The 27,291-nt window shown below is 43.9% G+C and overlaps 1 protein-coding gene across 1 annotated transcript in view; it reads right to left on the reverse strand.

Moving 5' to 3' along the window:
• SDCCAG8 (SHH signaling and ciliogenesis regulator SDCCAG8) overlaps window positions 1-27,291 on the reverse strand; it is a 1,463,224-nt gene that overhangs the window by 1,044,681 nt on the left and 391,252 nt on the right. The window contains exon 11 of the mRNA XM_078648583.1: window positions 20,505-20,639. Coding sequence (XP_078504709.1) covers window positions 20,505-20,639 — 135 coding nt within the window. The remainder of the gene's footprint in view (window positions 1-20,504; window positions 20,640-27,291) is intronic.

The raw sequence follows: 27,291 nt of genomic DNA on the forward strand, positions 1-27,291 counted from the left end.
CAGTCAGAGGACTAAGGAGTAGAGCGGATGCTTACCCATGCCTTAGTAACTAAAAAAACCAATGTGGTACCCTGCATCGCCATTGACATTTCCACAATAGGGCTGCACATGCTCTCCTAAACCAGTGGAAGGGGGCCTAATTTAGTGAGAAATAAGGTTGCCAATTGTCCTTTTTTTCCAGCAAGACCAGTGTTTAATGTCCCCGTCGATACAAAAATTAAGAAAATCGCCTACTGCCTTTACTTTTTCTTATTGGTAAACAGTTAAAACAACAAATATAAGAAAGCGCTCTAAAATGTGTTCTAGTGTTACCTTAATCAACCATTACCAATAGCCATATTAATAAATGTATACAGGTCATTTATCTAATGTCCAGCCTCTGCAGAATCTCAAAACGTGAAATAATGGCCAGGATTTTGCTCTGGGAAAGAAGACAATACCTTAATGGGAGAGCCGCAATTAAAGTAAACAACTGACTAAATCAATGCAGGTCCTTGCACCACCATCGTCCATTCAACAATGTGCAATCCCTCTCCCCTTAAAGATAATAATCTTTAATAAAAAAAACTGTGAGGGCCCATGCCCCACTCATCTCAAATATCAAGTCGCGTTTCTCCCAAAACTGGGAAGCATGAGAGAAATCCTTGTAAAACACTTGTTAAAGCATATTGCCAAGTGTACTTTGACAAGAAGGCACTTGCGCTTTCATTACCACACAGGTCAGAGATTATTCAACGCTTATTAGAACATTGAGAAGTTGCGAGCTCCATTGAAGACAATCAAGTGCTTTGGGCGTCTAATGGCTGGTAAAAGCCCAGAGCTCCAACATTTCAATGTTTGTAGTTCACAAATGTTGCTATGAACAAAGGCCTCATGAAGCCTAAGGGGATTTAAATCCCCTCGGGCTCAATAAGGCCTTTGTTTTCTTTGTTAGAACATTCTGCCCTCTAGTAGTGGAATGTTCTAACAACCTTATAGCCCACCCTAGCTGGGCTACACTGGCAATTAAAGTCTTGCTCCCTTGTTAAAGGCCCTTGCCGAACACTGGAGCGGGCCTTTAATGGCAGGTATAGCCCGCTGTGGCGGGCTATAAGGCTATATTAGAACACTGGAATATTGACAGCTCCAGTGAAGACAATGGAGCAGAAGCAGCCTATATGAACTGGTATAGGCCTGCCGCTCTCAACATTTTAATGTCCTAATACACAGCCTCTGCCTTTCTCTTCCCCGTCTCTCGAAAATATATTAATTAGGCAGAGGAAAGCGAAATGCAGAGGCCGTGAAGGAGGGAACACGCACCCTTCACCCTTCCCTCCTCCTGTTACTCAAAGCCACTAGGGCTTCAGAAGGGGGGATGGGGGATGGGGGATGCTGCTCAGCTCCTGGGTCCCTGGCTTGGTTGAATTACAAAAAGCAGTTCAACCAAGGCGGGGAGAACAAGGGGCTGACTTCAGCTCCCTTTCACAGGTCTTGCTGTGAATGTTCAACAGCTAACAGCAGTGGCCCTGTGCGCGCGCGGCTGTAAACTTTAGAACATTCACAGCAAGAGCTGTAAACAAAGGCTTTGAAGTCGAGGGGGATTTCAACCCCTCGGGCTCTGGGAGGCATTTATTTTTCAGATTAGAACAATCAGTCCTCATGGGGTGGAATGTTCTAATATCGTTATGGCCTGCTGCAGCTTGGCTATACCAGCCACTTAAGGCCCACTTCCTTGTTAAATGCTCTCGCCTTCGGCTAGGGTCTATAACGTGATGATGTAACAAAACTTGAGGGAGCCCCCTGCAAGGTTCATGTAGGGAACTCTCTGGCAAGGGTAGTGTGCTAAGGGAGCCCCCTGGAGCTTGAGGCCCCCGCAATGCGGGGCCAGCTAGGGCCTATGTTACATCCTTACTTTAACACAGGAGCGGGCCAGTAATGGCCGATATAGCCCTCTACGGCAGGCTGTAAAGCTATGGATCATGCTCCTTGAAGCAAATGCAGCAGCTCATCTATGACCAGTAAAGCTATCCAAGCGGGTTCTTACACCAACCCCTACCTCGCGCCAGGCTGTGCCCAGCCGTCAATAAAGAGGAAGCCTTCAAAGACTTTGCATCACTACGGAATCACAAACAGCCGACACTGGCAAAACCTATTCTGTGAACTCAACATGTCTACTGAATCTGCAAGCCCCTGCATTGCCTCAGCTAAAGCATAATAATTAAGAGAGGTCACTGTACTCCCTCAAAAATGTAAAATCAAAAATAAACAAACAATAATTGAATGAAAGCTCCACTACAGCTTCCGGAAGCCCATAAGCATAAACTCGGGACACACGAAAAAAACAGGAGGACCCTTTGAAGGCAGTGGAGTTTTTAGGAGGATGACTGTCGTCATCCATAGAAATGGGAAAAAGCTTGGGAAGTGCGCACCATTTGCAGGATAACTCTTCAATTAGTAAGGAATGGAAAGAGCCAGGGAATGAGGAGGCAAATGCTCCGCAACTGAAATTAAACCACCCTCCCATGTCAGACAAAGACTGTTTGTCTGTGGTTTGGTGACCAGAGGATGGATGAGCGGTAAGGACCGCAAGAAATGGCAGCAAAGAGTGGAAGTGGGCTGCTGAAGGTGCTTTGTTAGATGCTCTTGAGCAGGGAAGGGAAAGTGTGACTAAAGAGACCGCTGCTGCAACCAGATTCTGCTTTTAGCTGCTTGGGCCAATGCCACACCTTGGCTGCAACGTGGTTTCTCTTTCTCGTCACTGGACCATGCACCTACTCTAAGCACTGGGACTTAGTGAGTTTTGGAACACTAGACAAGCAGCTGAGCAAGGGCAGCATGGGAGCTGGTATTCTAGCAGTACAACTGTGCCCTATATGTAAACAGTAAATGGCAGCCGGGTTTAGGTAGTAAGGATCAATAGGAAGGAAAAATTACCAAACTGTAACCATATTTTCCTTCAGATGAATTCCTACTGAAATCATACGCACTGTATAGTCCCACTCTCATGCAGAGTTCCAGAGCAAGTTTTTTTTTTTTTTTTACAAATTATATGAATTCTAAATTTTCTTTGGAAAAGGTTTCTTTTTTAAACAGTATACTTTTGCCAGTATATGTGAAGGATTTATTGGCCAAATTTTAGTTTCTTGAAGAAAATAAAAGTCATATTTGTAAATAGTTTAGACAAAACTGGCAAGCAAAATGTTCGCAAACCTTTTTTAAATTAAATATGAGAGAAAAGCATAGCAATATAGTTAGAATTCATTCAACATCTAGAGGCTTGTACTGAGACTGCTGCTTTAAGAAAGCACAACCCACCAGAAACCAATCATGCCCTGTCAATGCAGTCACTTTTTTTTATTTTTGAAAGGAGACTTAGGATGGTTCCACAGAATACAATCAATCTTTTTCCTTCCATCAGGAAAGAAGAAAGGTCGCTTATAACTTCAAAGGCGATTCCCCTGAATTTGAACTCAGACCAAAGATACATTAGCTTTTCCTTCTCCTTCTGGGACTTGCCATTGATGATCTCAAGTAAGCCCATCCCTTGAAAATCCGCTGGAAGAAAATAGAAAGTTTCATACTATATTCAAAGAAATTTCTCAAAGACACAAGATCGTCGTGAGCGTCCGCTCTATATTATGACCCAATGCAATAGTGTTTCAAGAAGATATTGACTAACCATCTGGAAGCGGCTTTGCAGACCTCTGCTATAGGGATGTTTCTTAATAAGGCAAGTAGTTGCAGATTTACCTAAGTAGGGTGAGCTGTGGGTCTACCTGCTAAGGACTTGTTGGGTTTCTGACCACAAAGCAATATGTAGGAAACAGTTCATCCAGGAATACCTTGTTTTGAAGTGAATTAACATGTACGAACCAGTCTATAGTTCAGAAATATCCTCTGTTTTTATCAAGGTAAACTTGTAACACTCTCCAAATGTCCAGAGTATACAATGAGCTTTCAATTGGAGAGGAATAATTTGAGAAGGTTGGACATAACATAGACTGAATAACATGAAACTAGAAAACCACATTAGGGTGGGCACCTGAATGCCTTCTCCTAACCACCTTATTCTTATGACTATAAAGCAAGGTTCATGGGCAACTAGGGCTTGAATATCACTACCAGACCATGATGACGTAATTGCTACCAGGAAAGCAGCGGTGGATGGGTTATGTTGAAAGGAGATTTCTGGATCTTCTCAATAGGAAGTCCCATAAGTTTTAAAAAGACTACAGAGAACTTCCAGGAAGGAGAAGGTAACTGTCTGCTGAAAAGTAATTCTTTATCCGCTTCAGGAACTCTTTAATTACAGGGTCTCTCGCAAAGTGCTTTGTGAAGTACATTTTCTGTAAATACATAATTCGGTGCATTTCCTCATCTGCTGGTGCACCAATGCGGATTCTGCCAGAGAAGGAAAGAGTCAAAGTTCTTTTCTGGGCCTCGAGTTTCAATGAAGTGAGCCATAACCAACTGGAACACCTCACCGCCAAACCATGATAGCAACCATGACCCGGCAAGCCAGAGCAGTCAACTTCTGTACTAATGACTCAGTCTCCTCACCCTCTTTGAAGATACTCTATGAATCTTTGCAGCAAGTCCCACTGAAAACAGTCATCCCTTCCTTGTAGTCTTATCTTTCCAGTAAGATTGTAACATGGCCTAGTGATTGTGCCACATACTGTATGTAAATATATATATAGATATATGTATATATATTCACTGAAAAAACCATAGGTTATAGACCATATATAGTTAGGAATTAGCATTTAAAAAACCTTATTTTACTCACACAAAACCATTGAAATTCCATATATAGTTAGTTGCACTAACTATATATCACGCACCCGCAATCCACTGCTGATGATGTCACATATTACATCATTCATGACATGGTCAGTGACATCACTGATGACATCACTGATGACATCTCAAATGACATCACTGATGACATGACTGATAACAACATCCAGTGTTTTTTTGTTTCTGTAAAGTTTAAATATGTCTTACATATTGAAGAATGAGTGGATGTGTAAGTGTCTGGACGAAGGATTTAGTAGGTGCATGACTGACTGTATGACTGAGTGATTAAATGTGTCTCACTGAGTGCATGGGTTAGTGACTAAACTGTCTTAATTTGTGCATCATTATGTCTGTTGTTCTGTAAACTGCTGCATGTGTTGATCAGTAGCTATATGAGTAACTATATGGGTTATTGATTGATTGTCCAAGTATTTGTATGGGAGACTGAGTGTGTGTGTGGCTGGCTGGGAGGTGTGTGACTCTGTGCAGATCAATGTGTACTTATATCAATGATTGTATAACAAGGTAAGTATGTGTTAGTATATGTTTGAAAATATAAGGTGCTCTATGTTTAACTATATAGACAAGAAAATGGAAGTGTGATTGATTCTTTACAGGACTGACTAGATGTGTGAGTAACTCCATGGATGAGTGGCAGAGTGTGAGTGTCTGTATAGGTGTATGAGTGCATATGATAGTGTTGTAAAGATGAGTGATTGTATGTATGAATGATTGTATGGGTGAATGAGTGAATGTGTGTGTAGACGTAGGAATCAGTGAGTACATATGTAGTAACTAGTATTGGTGTGTCAATGGTTTCAAAAATTATACTCTGTATTTAACACTGGGTGAAACAGAGGTTATATTAAAATATGAGGAGATGCATTGTATTGTCACATGAATGATATCATCAGTGATGTGGTCATTGATGTCAAATGAGATGTCATCAGTGATGTCATCAGTGATGTCATTTGAGATGTCATCAGTGATGTCATCAGTGATGTCACTGACCATGTCATGAATGATGTAATATGTGACATCATCAGCAGTGGATTGCGGGTGCGCGATATATAGTTAGTGCAACTAACTATATATGGAATTTCAATGGTTTTGTGTGAGTAAAATAAGTTTTTTTAAATGCTAATTCCTAACTATATATGGTCTATAACCTATGGTTTTTTCAGTGAATTTTCAAGGTTTTGTAAATGCTAATTCCTAACTATATATGATCTATAACCTATGGTTTTTTCAGTGAATTTCAATGTTTTTTTAATAGCAAATATCATAAGCTGTCGAATGTCAAGTACGTGGTAAGTGAAAACATTTTCGTGTTTATGCACACTGATCTGCTTTGAATGGTGCCCCCCCCCTCATTTCTATTAGGAGTACTCTCTCTTTGCACATAGTGAAGGGTAGTTAACGCAGGCCTTTGCCCCCGTTGTAATACGTCGTGCCTGCTTCTCTCTCCATTTGATTGATTGTTATCCAAGTATTTACTGTTTTAGAATTGGTTCTCTTTGGTTCATTCTCTATTTACAAACAAACACAGAGTCGCAATACTCTGTTTAGTCTTTGCAGATAACGAAAAATCGTGTAAAAAAAAAAAGAAAAGGAATCGAGCAAAATCAGTAGGCCACTAACGGGATCTCTTTTTGACCTCGCTAAAATAGAAACATTAGGAACAACCCCTCATGACAAATACAAAACTAGTGAAATGAACTGAACTCCACACAATGATGGCTGCAAAACAGCTCGGCTCCGCCACCCACCCCGCCCAAAATAACGATAAAGAGCGGCTGCCATGATTGGTTGCGGAATGGCCACGACGGAGCTACGAAATGGTACTGCTCTCATGCTAACCCCAGCTTCAGTCTGAAACATCCAGAAACACTGTAGACTACCAATTCGATCAGTTCCGGTAGCGCCCCAATGTAACCCGGTAGAGAAGAACTAGCCCTCCCCTCTTTGACTGATGGTTCTTTTTGCCTGTCCCTTCTGTTGTCATTTAACAGAACTATTTAGCCTGCTGAAAGGGGTTGTGTTCCGACCGCTGGTTGGTGGAGACATTTTGACTATATTCTGGACCTGCGTTGTCGCGTAATACGTCATATGACGCGCCGCGTTAGCGCATCCGGAAGTCATCCGGGGCGCGCAGCGCGTAACGTAAGCATAACAAGTTATGTGACTTGTTAATAAAACTTTTCATTGGTTCATTTTACTTTTCTTATTCTAATGATGAAAGGCTTGGTCATATGACCTAAAAATTACGCTTTTTATTACTTCCGAACATTATTTTTTCTTAAATATATGTTATAATGTTCCAGGCTAATGTACTTTCCCGGAAAATTTACAACTGTCCTGCAAGTAAAATATATTCTTTTTTCGAGAAAAAGAGCGTTTCTTCGTCCCATGACGGAGCCGTTGAGCAAAAGAGGGTCGACCTGCTGTCTTAGTCGCCGATACGCCTGAATATGAGATTCTTATCGATCACTTTATGTTGCAGGAATAGAAAACACAACAGCCCTTGACCATTTATCTTTACTGCGTTCCTTCGTATTATACCTTTTACCCTTCATGTAATTGGTCTGCTTTATTTCACTTGCCTTTTAATGATTCTAAAACAGTGACTATTATTAAAAACTTTACCAATGTATATACTACTACCATGTTTTCTTTTAAAAACCTTTATTGTGAAAATTTCATTATACAAATACGAGCCTATAACCACGTGGGCCTGCCACGGAGCAAACTGTAATCGTATATGATGAGTAGACATTTACACTGTAGAGGAACGTAACGGGCGGGCCATTAGGTTGCAAGAACTAAGGTGTCTAACAGTTACGGAATCGGTGGACGTACATTTTATAATTAAAATACGACAGGGCCAGTTACAATAAAATTATCTAGATATACATTTGCGGGCAAGTACCATGGGTGACGTTAATTCGAACTTTCAATAGTACAGTAATCAATAACACATCAGAACTTAATATCAATAGGGATGTCGAAATATTCAATCAATTCTCGTCCCCGCCCGCCATGTGCTTCAAAACTGCATACGTATCTCGTGATTTCAAGGTTCTGCAACCAGTACACAACAAGGAGTTACGAGTCCCATTTATTCCGGCGCCATTTTGGGCGAGGACGGGCAGGTCCAGGATATAGTCAAAATGTCTCTACCAACCATCGACTATGATGATGTTCATATGCTGTGTTTATTAGAGTAACACTCATCTGTCCACATGAAATTAATTTGCCACAATCTAAACATGTCATTTTAATCTTTCCAAAGTTCTTCTAAATATTTGGGACCGTTTCCCTTGCCTCTGAAGCTGTCAGTGCCACTTCTTTGATGAATGTACTAGCAGGTCAGGGGTTCTCCTCCAAATCTCTCTTTTATGCAGCACTATAATTAATTGGTGCCACCTCTCCATATGACGATGCATGGTATAGTTACCATAACTATATTTTTTTTCGGTTCCTCTGGAGAGTTCATCGTGGCAGATGAAGCGTGTAACGTACCGGGCATTTACCTTTTTTTGCATGTACAGGAAAGGAAAAAAAAATCGAGCGTCCGAGTTCTAAGGTGTCCCAGGGCCATTTTAGTGGACCAGGCCCAAATCCAAAGAACAGGCCGCCATTTTGAGAGTCCTGTTGCAGCCGCCTGTCGCTGTAGCATCAAGAGCAGCCGAAACTCAGCTGAATGGCAACTGACACGGTAAAGGGGCGCCCCACTACAGCAGACGAGCCTCCACCTAGGAAGGCCCGTTCACGCCGCCTCCCCCCCCCCCCCCTTCGGGCACCCCACGCCGTTATTCGGAGCAGTATTGTAGGATGGCCACACCAGTGCGGCAACTTGCTAGACATCACCTCGGTGGTAACCGAATCTCAACGCCTTGTGGTGTCTTCTATTCAGAAAACATTGTTATGCTGCCTTCGACCTATTCGCCGCAAGTGCGCACACAACTCAACTGCATAGCTTGCTAGACACCACCTCGGTGCCATCCGGATCTTGGAATCTCAGCGCCTTTTGGTGTCTTCTCTTCAGAAAATATTGTTGCGCTGCCTTTGGCCCCATTCGCACATCGGTCCGCTACTGACGCCATCTCACAGGCTAATGGGGCGCCCCACGCCGACTTTCAGCATTGTAGGATGACCACACCAGTACAGCAACTTGCTAGACATCACCTCGGTGCCATCCGGATCTCGGCGCCCCACTGCAGATGAAGTGCCTCTCAACTATGAAACCACCACGGTGACATCCGGATCTTGGCGCGTTGTGCTGCCTTCGGCCTATTCGCACATCGGTCCGCTACTGACGCCATCTCACAGGCTAATGGGGCGCCCCACGCCAAGTTTCAGCATTGTAGGATGACCACACCAGTACAGCAACTTGCTAGACATCACCTCGGTGCCATCCGGATCTTGGCATCTCAACGCCTAGTGGTATCTTCCATACAGAAAATATTGTTGCGCTGCCTTTGGCCCCATTCGCACATCGGTCCGCAACTTAGACATCACCTCGGTGCCATCCGGATCTTGGCATCTCAGCGCCTTGTGGTGTCAGTCAGAAAATAGTGTTGCGCTGCCTTTGGCCCCATTCGCACATCAGTCCGCTACTGACACCATCTCACAGGCCAACAGGGCGCCCCACGCCGACTTTTACCATTGTAGGATGGCCACACCAGTGCCACAACTTGCTAGACACCACCTCGGTTCCATCCGGATCTTGGCATCTCAGCGCCTTGTGGTGTCTTCTATTCCGAAAATATTGTTGCGCTGCCTTTGGCCCCATTCGCACATCGGTCCGCTACTGACGCCATCTCACAGGCTAATGGGGCACCCCACGCCGACTTTCAGCATTGTAGGATGACCACACCAGTACAGCAACTTGCTAGACATCACCTCGGTGCCATCCGGATCTCGGCGCCCCACTGCAGATGAAGTGCCTCTCAACTATGAAACCACCACGGTGACATCCGGATCTTGGCGCGTTGTGCTGCCTTCGGCCTATTCGCACATCGGTCCGCTACTGACGCCATCTCACAGGCTAATGGGGCGCCCCACGCCGAGTTTCAGCATTGTAGGATGACCACACCAGTACAGCAACTTGCTAGACATCACCTCGGTGCCATCCGGATCTTGGCATCTCAACGCCTAGTGGTATCTTCCATACAGAAAATATTGTTGCGCTGCCTTTGGCCCCATTCGCACATCGGTCCGCAACTTAGACATCACCTCGGTGCCATCCGGATCTTGGCATCTCAGCGCCTTGTGGTGTCAGTCAGAAAATATTGTTGCGCTGCCTTTGGCCCCATTCGCACATCAGTCCGCTACTGACACCATCTCACAGGCCAACAGGGCGCCCCACGCCGACTTTTACCATTGTAGGATGGCCACACCAGTGCCACAACTTGCTAGACACCAACTCGGTGCCATCCGGATCTTGGCATCTCAGCGCCTTGTGGTGTCTTCTATTCCGAAAATATTGTTGCGCTGCCTTTGGCCCCATTCGCACATCGGTCCGCTACTGCCGCCATCTCACAGGCCAACGGGGCGCCCCACGCCGACTTTCAACATTGTAGGATGGCCACACCAGTGCGGCAACTTACTAGACACCACCTCGGTGCCATCCGGATCTTGGCGCGTTGTGCTGCCTTCGGCCTATTCGCACATCGGTCCGCTACTGACGCAAACTCACAGGCCAACGGGGCGCCCCACGCCGACTTTCAGCATTGTAGGATGGCCACACCAGTGCTGCAACTTGCTGGACACCACCTCGGTGCCATCCGGATCTTGGCGCGTTGTATTGCCTTCGGCCTATTCGCACATCGGTCCGCTACTGACGCCGCCTCACCTGCCAACGTATTTTCTCCGCATTTTATACCCTATGCCGCATAACAGGTCATGTGACTTGTTTATAAAACTTTTCATTGGTTCATTTTACTTTTGGTTTCCTAATGATGGAAGGCTTGATCATATGACCTAAAAACAACACTTTTCATTGGATGAAAACTTTTTTTTTTCTCCCAAACGATGAAAGCCCCACCTTGTTTCTGGATGTTTCAGACTGAAGCTGGCGTCAGCATGAGAGCACCACCATCTCGTAGCTCCGTCGTGGTCATTCCGCGAGCAATCATGGCAACCGCTCCCCACCAGAAGCCTACAGGAGTCGGGGGCCCCCAAAACTTTTGATGAATTCTCAAGGCGGAGGGGACGCTTTCGAGAATGGGGTCCAAGACCTAGCAGACAAGCGTCCGATTTCCAAGGTGTCCCAGGGCCATTTCAGTGGACCAGGCCCAAAAAGGAAAGAGCCTGCCGCCATTTTGAGAGTCCTGTGACAGCCGCCTATCGCTGCACCGCAAGAGTGGGCGCAACTCAGCTGAATTGCGGCTTTTGACACAGTGGACCAAAAACGGACGGAATGGCAACTGAAACGGTAAAGGGGCGCCCCACTACAACAGATGACACTCCACCTGGAGAGGCCCGTTCACGCCGCCTCCCCCGGGGCGCCCCACGCCGTTATTCGGAGCAGCATTATAGGATACCAAAACCAGTGCGGCAACTTACTGGACATCACCTTGGTGCCATCGTTCTGCTGCCTTGGAACTATTCGCACAACAGTTTGCTACTGATGACCCACCCCCCGCGACGCCCCACGCCGGAAATCTGGACGTTGTGCTGCGTTGGGACTATTCGCACAGCCGACCGCTACTTCGTTGTTTTTCCCTAAAAATGTTTATATGTTATTACTGTTTTTGTTTTCTTGTATATATTTATAAATTATTAAAGTTTTATAATCTTACTACTTTGTCAGAGTGCTATATATTTTTAATGTGACACATAATTGTAAAAACTTTGATGTACAAAGAGTCATCCCTGGAATCTTCCGCTTCAGGCTCGGTCCCCTCCCCAATCACAATACAGGATGGTTTTCAGATAATAGCAACGCTTCTGCTGTGACGGATCTCATCGAGTGTGGGCCTTGATCTACTATAACTCCTTTGAAGAGGGGTGATTCTTTACAGCTGGGGCCATAAACTACATCTGCAGGGCTAGCTGATACCCTAGGACCAGCCTGGACAATCGGACACAGAGGAAAAGGAGTGTCAGAGGGTGCGGTAGTGAATAGGGCGAAAGGGAGGTGTCGGGCGGGCACAGGGTGTTATTCTCAGGGAAGAGCAGCGCAGATGGGGGGAGGTTTATTACCCATGCATAAGACAGAGAGCGGGGGTGACCACTGCCTGGGGGAGATGCTTGCGAGGGTGGGGAGCCATGCTAAGGATCGACAGCGTGCACAGAGTGGGTCTGATCAAGGCATCTAAAATGGCTGCCGTGCACGACAAAAGTGTGGCATTTGAAAAAAGACAAGATGGCGCAGACAATGTTTTTCAACACTTCCTGATTTCCTTCTAATCGAACGTTAACAGACGTTGGGGCAGATTACCAAAGTTAAGCGATATTTATCCCTAACGATGCTTAGCAACGATTTTTTTACCGCTAAGCATCGTCAGAAATTATCGCAGATAAACCTTGCTATTATCAAGGTTTATCGCAAATACGATAATAAACGACCGCAATGCATTAATATCGCTGAAAACTCAGCGATATTCATGCATTACCGAGCTAATGCTCTTAGCCATGTTATCCACCTCCCATTGGATAACATGGCTAAGAACTGCTCAGGGCAGGTGCTAGCTTTTGGAGATATTCGCGCTTATCTCGAATATTTCCAAAAGTTGATAATAGGAGATAGCGATGTTAGCGACTGTTTCCAGTCGCTAACATCTTGGCATGCCCACTTTGCATGTCATTAGTGATAAATATCACTCACATGCAAAGTGGGGCCCAAGATGGTCGCTATCTCCTACTAGCCGTCGCTAACTGGTGTTAGCAACAGCTAGGTAATACAGATATAATTTTATCTCCGCGAAGCGGAGCGCTGTTACAGATATATATCTTGTTTTTGAACGTTAATTTCTCAAAATCCACTGAAGCACATATATTGAGACCTAGCAAAGGCACATCGAGCTACCAGTCCCTACAATTTTGCCAAGTTTCGTGCAAATCCATTCAGCCGTTCGATTATTATTATTATTTTTTTTTTGCCCCGCGGGGCCCTTTTAAAACCTCCACATCAAACCTAAGAGGTCAAGGAGGATCTACTATGCCCCCTTATGGTCATTTGCCCCTTCGCTTTGGCCTCCTCTTGTCTCTCGATCCTACCGAGAGACAAGATGGCGGCCGCTACGGACTGTTTGCAATGTTTACAGACGCCGGAGAACCAATCAGCTTCGCAAACCTCCGTTACGCGAAGCGGAGCGCTGTTACAGATATATATCTTTTTTTGAACGTTAATTTCTCAAAATCCACTGGAGCACATATATTGAGACCTAGCAAAGGCACATCGGGCTACCAGTCCCTACAATTTTGCCAAGTTTCGTGCAAATCCATTCAGCCGTTCGATTATTATTATTATTATTATTATTTTTTGCCCCGCGGGGCCCTTTTAAAACCTCCACATCAAACCTAGGGGGTCAGCGAGAATCTACTATGCCCCCTTATGGTCATTTGCCCCTTCGCTTTGGCCTCCTCTTGTCTCTCGATCCTACCGAGAGACAAGATGGCGGCCGCTACGGACTGTTTGGAATGTTTACAGACGCCGGAGAACCAATCAGCTTCGCTTCACAAAGCTCCGTTGCGCGAAAAGTACGCGAACTGGAGCGCTGCCCGGTCCGCTGTTACAGATATATATCTTTTTTTGAACGTTAATTTCTCAAAATCCACGGAAGCACATATATTGAGACCTACAAAAGGCACATCGGGCTACCAGTCCCTACAATTTTGCCAAGTTTCGTGCAAATCCATTTTTTCTCGGCCCCCCCTTGACGAACCCCCCCCAAATTTTCAAGGGCTGTTCAGAAACAAAATGTGCCATTTTCCTGAAAATTTCAGCCAATTCCGTCCACAAACGCCAAAGTTATTAGACATAGAATTTTCAAAAATCCCATAGGGAAAAAATCCTAACTATATATACCTACTGGCGACCGCCAGTAGGTAATATATATATATATATATATATATATATACATATACATATACATATATATGTATATATATATATATATATATATATATATATATATATATATATATATACACATCCACACACACATCTTACAACAATACCCTTTCAGACTTAGAGTGACGCATAAATTATGCACACAAAAAAGCAGAGAAATCTGGGTTGCTGCTCTCCACCTAAACTTGGGAACTGCCCAGAGTTTTCTGCTCCTTTTTTGCATAATTTACGCAGCACTCAAAGCTAAAAGGGTATTGTTTTGACTTATTCTGGGTGCTCCCTTGTGTCTGGACAAAACAAAACCTCTCTGAATGCTCCAGAACGAGGATTTACGGTAATTTGGTTCAGAGGGACTAACTGAATCCCTGTAGATGGCCCGGGCTCAATTGCGGTTGGCCTGAACTTTTGACTTTGTGCCGGTCCAGCACGACCAGACATCCCAAACTGGTGCTTACTTTTTCTGAGTGCTATTTGAGAGTTTATTCTTTAAAAATTCATAACTCAAGTTCTCTTTATTGGATTTTTGTTGTTTTGCTCTTGTTCATTCATTCTATTAAGTTCTATTTTTCTAGCCTCGTGTGAGATCTTTTTGTGTGGTGTTTTTCCTGATTTACTGTTTGAATTGTTGTTGAAATACTTTACACATTTCCTCTAAGTTAAACCTGACTGCTCTGTGCCAAGCTACCAGAGAGTGAGCACAGGATAATTTAGGGTTTGCTTGTGCCTTACCCTGACTAGGATTGTGGTTATTGCTTGACCAGGGCTGATGCCCCAGTCAACCAGTAGCCCAATTTCTAGCACTCACAACAGAGTCCTCTGATCTCCACCTCTCCCAGATGACCTCCCCTTTGCAACAGCAATGTATTCATCACAGCCGTGATTTCTGAGTGGGTAGGGAGAGGGGTTGGTCGCCGGTCCAAGCAGCAATGCAGATTTTTCACAATCTACTTCGACAACTGTACGGAATTAGACAAGTCCCCTCAGTGCTGATCCCAGTGAGATTTCAGATCCCACTGCAGCGTCCACACATGCCACCTGGCATAGTCCACAATCAGTATGAAAGAGGCAAACGGGCCCAGAAGCCTCAGAGTTGCACTCACCAAAATCCAAGTCATTGGCTTAAACATTGAGATCATAGTCCGAATGTTCTGAACTCGTTGAGGTGGGGGAAAGGCTTGGAAGAGCACCTTACATTAGGCTCACTGCATTTATTTTATTTAAAAATAAATTAATGAAACTATTAATCCAAGAAGACTAGGGGATTCTCAAAATATCAGGATCAACGCTTTAGCCAGAAGCCAATACATGTATGTATACTTTACACCTTCATGCACTCGTATTTAAAAAAATTACTTCCACTATTTAAAATGCTAACAAATATATATTTGGTAGACGAGAGTACATAAATAAGTTAAAGAAATAAATATAGCACTTTATCACAGGCCTAATTGTTTGAAGATTATGGTCATCCCTAAAGTGGGAGGTCCGACTAACAGCAGCAACCTGAAAAAATACACAATAGAATGTTTTAGTGTTTTCCAGACGATCATCAAAAGTGACTTTGTCTTTAGTTCTAAAGGGAGTCAATTTGCAATCAAAAGCCCTGAAGCTTCTCTTCTATGCCAAAGCCAGTTTTTTATTAGAGTTCTGTTGGCAAATCTTAGGTTTCTTCATGACGTGCCAGTCTAGGCTGCCAACACGTGCTTGGAGTAAGTCAGTATGACCCATCTTCTTTTAAGCTTTAAACATGTTCATATTTCGTATACCTAGACTGACCATATTGCTATTACATTAACTCTTGCGTGGTCCCTAACCATACGGGATCCAGCCAGCAACCAAGTGAGGAGTCTAACCAGAATCTGGGCCAATATAATTAAAACCAGTCTAAAGCAAGCTTCCGCTTTCTATTTACACTCTATTCATTTTACTGGTGATATATTGGTTAATATCAGCATATTTAGAAATGTGATTGATGCAGCCCTAAATGAGGCTGCACTTTTAAAAATAAGATGGTCCCCAAGACAACGGCCTCTCAGTGCCATGGGATTCTAAGGACAATTTATCATGACTTACTTGACTCTGCTGCAGTTAGTACTGGTGGTCAAACAATCATTCTTAAAGGCAATTTGTTTTTTCATTACTGGATCTTCGTATTTGCAACTTCTCATATCAAGCTACTCTCCATTTAGATCTCTCCGCTAGATCTCTGCCAATCTCCCCTTGGTACCCAAGATAATAAGATTTATATTTGGAGGCAGACATTTCCAGGGTTCAAAACACAATACTGAAAATCTCATGCAACAGAAATCCATATTATCACTGACCACTTTAGCTTGAAAACAAAACTTGACTATTTTCAAATGACCACTCTGCCTTTGCTCAGCATTGGCCCCAGGATTTCGTTCCAGGGTATCAGTGTGCTTTACAAACGTGTTTAATGTGTTTGTTCATTCATTCAAAGGAGATAGTGTCTACCAGGAGAAGCTGCTGTACAGACCAACATAACTTGATGCATGATCTTGTAGTTAAAGCCTCTGTATGATTCTGCGGTCTTTGGCATCTACAAATGGACTGTTCAAGCAGCCCACTAAATAGAACATTACAGTCGCACAACAATCTATAATAGTAAAGGCCTCAACTACTAAAAGTCTATTGGACTTCAGAATTAAAATGAGACTACTGAGAGTTCACTTTAGAGCCATAAACATACATTTTAACATGTTTTATTATCACAGCTTTTCTGAAGAACTTTGGCAAGGACTCCACTTGTTATGACTGGAGCAATTTGTGGTAGGTACTATGTAGAACAACTCAATTTTCTTACACTTAGGTCCCATATGGTGCCTAAAGCGCACATCCCTATAGTGTACTGCATACTAGAGGAGTCTAGTTGGCAATCAAGTTCAATCAACATAATTTGTTCCAGCCACTTGACCACTTGTGAAGCAATCATGATGCGGTGATAGACCTCTAACAAGGTGGGACCTTTAAGCAGAAGTATCCATGAGCCCAAGTTAAGTGAATCTGGCACTAGCAAAGCCAATCATTTTGCCTTATGCACACTGCAAAACAAGTTCAAACACTTCAAACAGTACACAGAAGAAGAAGTACACTGGTAGCGGTAGCAGATGCTTATTTCACGCCCTGGAAATTTTCTACTGCTCCCTCATATGTTGTACATGTTCACTGTATTAATAAAAGTTTGTGCTGCTGCTGCCAATGCTACAATTGTGTTGTATGTTAATGAAGCTTGGTCAAATCCTCATCATTATACAAAAGCCAAACAATGGAACTATGAAGGAGGCGGGCCCACACAGTGTGAAAAGGGAGGAGTAAAATGTGACAATGTCCTTTATACATATAGAATAGTTGCGACACAGAAACAAGAGGGGCATGTTCCCCCCAACAAATCCAGGGAATTAGCAGTGCAAGCTTCCCTCACACGGTGTAAGGACAGCTCAGGGGGCATTACCACTACAGACTTCCCTTGCACACACACACAGCAGGTACCAAATAGCCATTAGGAGTAAAAGCTGCTACTGTGGCCATATAACACAGACCAGATGTAGAGTAGATTTAAGCAGTGCAACCTTCTATGACACACAGCGAACAAGTACCACATGGATATCATAAGGACTAACAAATGAGCAACACCAATGTAAGCTTACCCTGCACACTCAGGACAAGCACCACTATGCATTAGCAAGTAAGCTTCCTTTGTGCAAAAAGTGGACAGGCAGCACAAGGGCATCAGAACTGCAAGCTTTCCTCACACACAGAGAACAAGCGCAACATAGGTATCATGAGGTTTTAAAAGTTTAGTGTGGCCACACTAACCAATATAAGGCAGGGAAATACAAAGGGGTTATGTGTCAATTCATGTAGGTATCAAATTATGTTTCTGTAATCTGATTTTAACCATACTCCACGCAAAAAAGTGTTTTATGTACCTCAACTCTAGTGTGAAATGGTGTTGCTGGCATAAGATGCTCACTGTTATGAGCCACGCTACATCTAATAGCTAACAAACAAACACACAGACACATACACACACATTTATTTCTGTAGCATACTAAACCATCAAACTGTCTTACTGGCACTGCACCCTGACACCAACAAGTTATGTAAACATTACTTCAGATCTATCTAATTGGGCTTAGACCCTGTAACTTTCAGGTGTGAGTCTTTTTGTAGTAAATAGCAAACTAAAAACATGATTGCAGGTTTTCTCAACATAAAAAGGCCTCAATACTGGGATAGATTTCAAAGGCTTCAATAATGTTGTTTACTAACAACTTCTACCTGTGCCCCATTATGACCCCTAGAGATGCTTAGTTTCTTTCAATTTAACACTCTACAGAGATTGTCAGAAATGTCAGACTCATACTTCCCCATTTCCACTCTCACAAACTTAAAATATGCTCCTTGTGCCTGTGCTCCAGGAACCCAAACAAAGGTGGCCGCCTATATGCAAGCAGGTGGAGAGTCCACGAGGAAAAGAGATGAGCAAGGTTCTTCAACTAACATTGGCAGAGGTGCCTGGGCCAGTGCAATGAGAAGCAGAACACCACCAATGCGAAAGAGGTCATGTAAAATGGTCTCCCTCGCTAACACACAACTAGTAGCCATTTTCGCCCAAAGCACAGGCTCGTCATGCATGTAGACCCCTAATTAGATTATTTCGGCCAGAGGGCCCCCGCATAACTTAAAAAGCCTCCACCACTGGTTCCTTCAGGGAAGGTGGCAATGATACCCTCTGTAAAAGCTCCAAATTAAACACATAATACTGTAATGCCACACCAGTCCCCACACACATTCTCCAAAGTAATCCACTAATGCTACAGTGCTGCCACAGGACCCGCCCCTTTGCCCAAAGAAAGAGAAAATGTCTTTACCTCTAAAGACAAGCAGATATCGTCTCCCAGCCGTCAAACTTCAGCCACACCACAAACTTAAACTTAAATGCCAACCAGCAAATGCATTGGTGGTTGGATTCCATGTTTAAGCATCAACAGGAACCAACAACGGGTTGGGCTGGTTAGTACACTGAATGTTTCATCCTCAATTCCAGGATGGGCAATGGAGAGAAAACAGGTTTCAAGAGAACCCAAAGCTGGGGCCACATTTTCCCAAAACCACATACCTCTATACTTCACACCCAAGCACACAGTGCCTGAAAAATATCAATGTCATGCTCGTAAGCTCTCTGGGGACTCCAATTCATCATCACAACCTTCAGAGGACAGACATTATACCCGACTCCAAAGATAATCATGACCTAGCTCATGCTGCCACAATGAAGGCACGTCCACGCCCAGCTGAGGAAGTGATATGCAAGGAACTCTCATCACCTTCAAGTCCTTCATGCTTCTTCTAGTGAAGTGTGAATTTGAATACTACCAGATGTATTTGCTCTGCTTAAAGTAACAAGCACTCTCTTGGTGAAGCAAGGATCTGAGATGTATTTAGCTACTTCCTGTGGGGTTTCTATTTATTTAAACATACATGCCAGTAGAACTAATGGTTCCACCTGCTAGTGCACTGTGACAAAACATAAAGAAGGACTGACAAAGCTAGGAGGTGTCCCCTTAGAAAAAGGAGACCCAGCAGCCCTGGTAATGAAGTGCACTTCCTTTTAGGCCGATTTACACATGTGATCAGGGAAAAAACTGTCACTGACAGTGTAAGACGGCCAATGGATGAAGTGGTCTGAATCACTGCCCATCCCGAAGGGGGTGGAAGGAAAATGCGAAGACATTTGAAAAGAGGGACTACTGAAAGTCCCTGAATGAATATATATTGATACTACTTTTTATTATGTATCTTAAGAAAAACATGAGGCTGGCATGATGGTGAAAGCTGTGTCCTGGCAAGACCTAAGAAACAAGGAGCACAGTAGGACAGCGATTCTTAACCTGTGGTCCGGAGACCCCTGGGGGTCTGCACATCTAGACAGTAGGTATGCGACCTGTTTGTAACTTAAATAATGTTTACAGATTGATAAAGAAGGAAGCAAAATGGAAATTTGAAAATGTTCAATGTTACTTGAGTGTAAAGGAATTTGAAATTGAAGGCCAAACATTAAAGTTAGTGTCCTCGATTGGTTCGTGGGAGCAGAGCAAAAGCATCAAAGATAGTGTAGCATGGACGATGGGTGGCCTCGGTTGCGTTTATTAATGTCCCAACCTTCTGGTTAAAATAGATTTTTTTATATTTGTTTGTGACTTAAATTCATCATTTGTGCATTTGTTTGATGAATGCTTTTTTCCATATTTGTGTATGTTGTTCTGAGGTTCAAATCATTGAAATTGCTTAAACAACGGACCCCGGCTTCCATTAATAACTGAGTGGGGACCAGGATTTCAATAATGATACAGTGGGAGGTACCTGTTATGCAGTAACGGTTAAATGGGGGTCCACATAAGTCAAAAACTTAAGAGCCACTGCAGAAGGAGAACAAGACACAGAAAGGGAAGCAAATCAGTGTCTAACATTACTTGTTTGCTATTGAGCTATATGCTGAATTTACAATATAAACTAAAGCATGGCTTTGTTTTTAAATGACACTTCATGCAAACACAACCCACACAAAATCAAACTCACGGTGCTGGGAACCATCTAATTTTTTTTCTTTATTTGTTACCTCATTTGCTTCAATGTCTTTAGAAGAGAGCTGTTTTAGGGCTTCCTCCAGCTGACTTGCAATGGATTTTTTCTCCCTTGTTAGTCTCTCGAGCAGAGCGTCACGCTCGGCCACATTTTGCAACAATGTTGCCATCTACAATCAAAGCAGGAGAAAATAAGAATTGCAAACTAACTCATGAGACAATGCAGTGACAGCCACTGAAACAGTAGCATGCATCAGAGGGGAGGCATATAGGGTAAGCCCTTGTACAAGGGGGTTCAAGCGCACTTCACCCCCACATTTCACAATCTTAAGAACATTGCTGAGAAAAACAAACGTGCCACTTAGAAGCGGGTGTTAACACTGTTCTCCTTCATACTACATAGATGATGCACTTGGCGTTGTTGTCAAAGCTCATTGTGTCAAATTTGCAAAAGATGGAATCAGTAGTTTAGAAACCTCCTGTTGTGTGTGTGAATTACTGTGAGAGTCCGTCCACCCATGCACTCGGGTATATCTTGAACAGTGACTCCCATTCTAAAACGAAATCCTACAACATTCACATTCTATACTACTTACATTCTTATAACCGTTCTGTGCAGACACAACCAAGTGTAAGGTGAGAGAGGTAGATGCCACACATGTCCCCCAAAAGTGTACTATTGAAAGCTTTAAGACCCTATACTAATAAGAAGGAGAAGACTCATTTCATTGGGAGCAAAGATCCTAATCCTAAGAATTTAGAGGATGTTAAGAAGGAAGCATCCATTGAGATGGTCATCTGAAGCCATAAAGTAGGTTTTTGTAGAAACTTTCAATGATTAACAAGCATTTGCAATGCAATAGGTCTCGCATTAGGAAAGTTTGAGCTATTGGTATTGTAAATGACAAATTTTGTATTTATGTGTTGGTTTTGAAAATAGCTAAATTAATAGCTTTGTCATTTACAATGCCAACAGTTTTAACTTTCGCAAATGTGACACCTATAGCATTTGTAATGCAATATGTGTTGTATTTATGTGACTTAGATGTATTGATATTACAAATAACAATGGCTTTTAATTTTTTAAAATAATTAATACTTTAATAAAAGTTATTGTAATTTATAATGGCAATAGCTTACACTTTTGTAAATAACTTTTGTGAAGATTATGTTCAGTGTATTTTATTGTGACGAAAATCAAATAACAGAAGTGAAATACTAACATCTTTTTGTGACATTTGTAATAAAGCTTGAAACATTGAGAGAACATATTTGAACTAGTTGTTGTTGAATGGTTGCACAGATTGATATTGTGGTGGCACCGAGTGATGCTGTGGCGTTCAGTAGTGCCCCTCAAAGATGATTGGTACGACCATCGAAGAGCAATTATTTGCAAATTTACTGAATTACATTTTTGTCTCTAAAGTCAGTGTAGGAATGTAACTCTGTGCTCCACTGCTCGTGGCATACCAGAGCAGCGAAGTGCATGGGGCTTGCAATACGAGCAGTGGATGTTTCTCTCTCCTCTCGTATGTGATTTCTCGGAGCCAGCCTACACTAGGCAGGCGCACAGGTGGTGGTTGTGTGGCAGGCCAAATCTTGCTGCGTTCCTTTGTGAAAAAGGAATGCAGCAAGATGTGCACCAGCCACACTGCTTGACATGCATCTGAGCTCACATTTTACACCAGGGTCTTAAATCTGTTAAAAATGCAAACGGCACTCACACTGCTCGTTTTGCGAATTAACTGATTTGGTTTGGGCATCTATGCTGGACACAATATGCACATATAGACACCATCTGTTATGGCACAGGAGGAGAAAATATTTTTGGGAATATATTATAGGCCACACTTTGTAAGTGCTGTGTAAAAAGTTATTTTCTTCAAGTTGTAGGTAAATGTAAATGTAGACGTATTTGTAAAGCGCACTGATACTACTAAGTGTCCTGGCGCTGTACTCATACTGTAGGGAACCCTTCCTGGTTTTTCCCCATGAAATGTCCACTCCTGGGCATCCCCAGGGTGCAACGAGGCATCCCCAGCGCTGTAGGGGGCCGTTGTGGAGACTAAGCAAGCTATTGCCCAGAGTTGCAGCGTGGGACCCATGCTTAGAGTAGGCACCGAGGCGAGAAATCAGGTCCGGGGAATTATGAGCCCAAGATCCGCCGAGACCAGCCGAGGCCAGCCGAGGCAGGAATTGAACCCTGGTCCCGGGCCAGACCTCTGCATCACCAAATATGGATAGAAAATTGTTCGGCATTAATTGTCTTGAGAATTATAAATCCCAGTGACAGAATGACCACCAAATTGAGGAAGGCCCCTGTTGCAATGAATTTTCTGTTGTGGTGTGACTTTAAACAACCGAATGGGGCATTTAATGTTCTCTCAAGGAAGCCTTTCGCTCAACATAGCTCTTATATATGTAAGCTGGACAAGTCACCAGGTTTTTTCCCCACATAGTGGAAATTATAACTTTAAGGTTGGCGTTATTACCATACCAAACATGGCAGTGAAATGAAGGGGCGGTTCACATTACATATGTTCTTCCGTGTGTTTACTTTTCCACGCTGTTGTAACCTCACTGTATATTTTAAGAATAAACATCTAAATTTAAAGGCACGTGCATGTCAGGTCACTGTGTTGTTCACTTCTGTGCTGTTTAAAAGATGGTAACAATCTGTCAGGGTCTTTTTTAAATGGGAACGGGCATAATTACACTATCTTTTATAAGACTGAAAAGCACTCTACCTCGACTTCACCCCTTTTGTTTTGAGCACTGGTAGTTGCCTAATTGAGTCGTGCGGATTACCATGTTTTTTTCCATTTGCGCGTTTCAGACCTACCATGTAATTTAAAGTATGTATCGTCAAATGTGGAACAAAAAGACAACTTCGCTTAAATTACTACAGTTGCTACCGTCAGCACCCTGCTTTTTTTCTTCAAAACGATTATTACTTCATCTCCTCTACAAGCTGCAGGGTCTTCCAGGACATTCTCTGTCGGTTTGTCTGCTTTACAAACTGCTGGGTGGGAGTCGTGGTATGATGCTACCCGTAAACCAGCCATCACTGTGACTGCCAGACTACACTGCTCAGCCGGTGTAATCACCTGGGGCAAATAACACGTCTTGTTTGTGTGACAGGCTTAAAACATGTGGAAACAGGACTGAGCACGTCACTTCACAGCTCCTTGCAAATGAAACATGGCACGGACGCTCCCAGGAAGAGCGCACACCTCCCTGCATCGCAAAAATATTGTACCCCCACCAGCCCGCCCGTTCTACCTGCCCCATGCTATACATGTTAATGGACAGTTCGGAAAACCCAACACCCACGTAAGTGTAATTCTTCTAGCAACACATAAGAACTCAAAGTCACTGAAGTAAACTTTGCACAAAAAACACGTCGGAAAGCAACATCTGTGTTATGATTTGCCCGCAGATGTCCAATATCAATCATCATTCTTACTCACCACAATTTAAAAATAAAACAGAAAGACAAATGTTATTGGCTTCACAAAAACAACTGCATGCTTCACCCCGACACCGGAAACTATAACAACACTGACATTTTAAAAAGTCCCTTGGCCCAGAATTCCTATTTTTCACCTCACAACTGCTTCAGTTATGCTTCAACTATGCACAAGGCCGTGATCCCGGCACTACACGTTACAGAATCCACGTGGCCTCACAGCACAGCAGCGTACCTTTCTCGTGCCCGGCGTTCGGCGGTGCAGCACAGGGCCGAAAAGCTCTTCGGTGTTTTCGTCTCCTCGCCTGAGAGGAGATCTTTCAGCTTCATTGCAGCGTTTTACTTTGGTAAACAGAGTTCAGCTCTGTAAAACGTGCAGCACGAGTGCGCATAACATCAAACATTATAACAGTCAGATTTTCGACTGGTGGCAGTCTACAGTCTGAGCACAGCAGCTGCCTCTTTTTATAAACGTGCACGCAACTGCTCACAGATGGGCTCACCAGGTTGACATTTGTGTGCGTCGGAAGATGAAAACACGGCAAGTAACGGTTCTACAAAGTGAAAACATGCTGAATTTAAAGCACAATGCTTACCTGATCAAAAGTAAATCTGTTAGCATCTTGTAACACCTTGAGAGGTAAACAACAGTATGTGGACATTCTGGTGCATATAAGTCACTGCAGCACAGGCCCGCATCCCGAAACCGGAAGTTCGGGAGCGTCACGCCTGTAGTGAGGCGGGACTTCCGTCTTCCGCGAAGCCCGCGCCCACGGAGTGGATGGCCCAGGAGCAGTCGTGACGCATCGGTCCTTCCCCTGAAGCTGGGCCCGCCTTCCCACCACTGCCTCCTCCACCCGGAGCCTCCGGAGATGCAGAGGAGCCTAACTCTCTAGACGGCCGAAGTACGAGGAGGCGCCTAAGCAGTAAGTACCGATTCGGGGGTATGGCAGATCTCCCGGTGCATGGGGCGGGGGTAGGGGGCGGCTGCGTGTGTATGCGTGATTGTCTGTGCGTGTCTGTGTGTGCAGGGGGGGTGGCGGCAGCGTGTGTATGGGTGCGCGCAGGGGGGTTGGGGCTGGCTGTGTGTGTGTGTGTGCGTGTATGCCCTGTTAGTGCATGCGAGCGATGCGAAAGCAGGGGCTGGGAGTTCGTCTGCGCAAGCGCGGCTCAGACGCGCGCTCCCGCGGTCAAAACTGAGACTGCAAAAGCGCGCGTCTGAGTCGTGTCCACATTCCCAAAAACGGGTAGCAATAGTTGTCGAAGCACTGCAATCAATGCTTACGCATTGAATGCAGGTTGTGCTTTGACCTAAAAACAACAAGGCAATACATAGTATAATTAGAGCATAATACATCTATGTTATGCTTCTTTTTTAACAGTACTGACTCAATAAGTGAGGTACTGGGTTTTTCAGAACCGGTACCGAACCGGTAACCCAGTGGTGTCAGGGTACACACCCAAAGACCTCGAGTACTTTCCTGATTTAGACCACAGAAACTCAGAGTCTTCTAGGTGAAGTCAAGGATCGATTTTATTGGCTGCAACCAAGGTAACAGGCGTCCTAGAAGTACAACAGCACGGGATGTATATTCTCAGGAGACTGCTCAATCTTACAAAACCAGGCTTCTCTTTTTATACAAAATATTGTGCTTCAGGCAAACATTCTTGGATTTACAGTATACCATTCGCATATTTTCACTACAAAGGAAAAGCAGAGTCATGATGACAAGCCCACATTTCAGTTTGTCCAGCCCACAATAAATTACCCGGCAAGGCCCAACATTTTCATCAGATATCGGTGTACCCCCAATAAAAACAGGCACCTCCTCCTCGTAAAGCAAGTCAGAGAGAAAGGAACAGGGACAGGTGGGAGCAAGATTCCGCAGGGTGTGTGTGCGATGAAAAGGGTTTATGGCCTGTTGTGCCTTGATGCTATCTTGTTCGGCCACTGGGAGAGGAACTGACCAAACAGGTTTGGCCTGGGGCAATGGTTTCAACCTGCCCAGGTCAGACAAAAGTCAATTAAGGTGTACGTGTCCTTTGGAATCGAATTCAGGTGTTATCATAAGCCTATGTAAAGGGCAACTCACAAAATGGCTGCCATACGCAAAATGGAAGCCAAGGGTGCAAGACGAAAATGGCGATTTCGAGGTGAAATCGTCACTCGAATATGACGAAAATGCTTGTACATAGTGTACTAGCCATTCTCGGTATTTTGATATAAAAATCGTCATGCTATGATGAAGTTTAATTCTTGAGTCCAGAATTTTCAGAACTACAAACCCTCCTTTTGCCCTTACATAGGCAATTTAACCTAATCTCATGCTAATCTGAGTCCAGGTCTATATTCCTAAAGTCATTGAGGTGTTGCTGTAACATCATTCTATTACTTAGTTCGTCTCTTGATACAGGTTCCCTTACACATGATGTAACACAGAGGCCACATATTGCAGGAGCACACTGCACGCACAGACAGAACAGGAAAAGAATGGCTAAGACCATCCCAATGACCATCAGAATTTTCCATCCCCAGGCGGATATCAGTTCCCAGAACCATCCCATTAAAGACCAATCTCCTTTATCCACATGAATAGATTCGGAAATCTTATGCAGTTTAGAGATGGCCTGGAACACTGTTGGAGCGTTATCTGGAATGAAAACACAGCAACTCGATTGGATCAATCTACATACCCCACCTCGGTCTGCAAGTATGACATCTAATGCGACCCTGTTCTGAAGGGTCATAAGACGATCCGACTGGAGCTCAGCAGTCAAGTTACTAAGGGCACCAGCAGTTTCAACCACAGTGGATTCAACCACCCTTGTCAATTGCCTTAGGTTCCTGCTGTTAGCCATCGGTCCCCAGAACGGCAGAAAACCCTTTACGAAGTCCCCAAATTCTTGTCCTGCAGTGTCGTCTTCGCTGAAGACACCTCTAACTCTCCTTGTCTTGTGGTAATCTGCCGCTGCTGTGTAGGTGGGAGGCAACAGGAATGAAACAAAACATGTGCCCGAAAAGTCAGGGGGCAACCATGTATAGGCTCTATCATGGCAGATGAAATAGGTACCCTTAGCTGCTAAAAACGAAGGGGAAGTCTGGGCTGCAAAAACATACGTTTTAGTGCAGATACTCTTCCCTAACTGAGCTCTGGGATTCTTGCCATTACCTTGCAGACACAGGTGACCCTGATGGGGTACAATCCAAATCGGGGAAGATCTCTTAGCTTGCTGTTTCTCACTCAGAGTAGCTCCATATCCGGTCACGTTCCATCCTACGTATACTAGTGTCTCATCTCTTGGGATAGTCTCATAAGAAATGTCTTCCTTTATCATATCTACTATACCCTTAA

Source organism: Lissotriton helveticus, chromosome 6 (assembly GCF_964261635.1).
Source record: "Lissotriton helveticus chromosome 6, aLisHel1.1, whole genome shotgun sequence".
NCBI classification, from domain to species: Eukaryota; Metazoa; Chordata; class Amphibia; order Caudata; family Salamandridae; genus Lissotriton; species Lissotriton helveticus.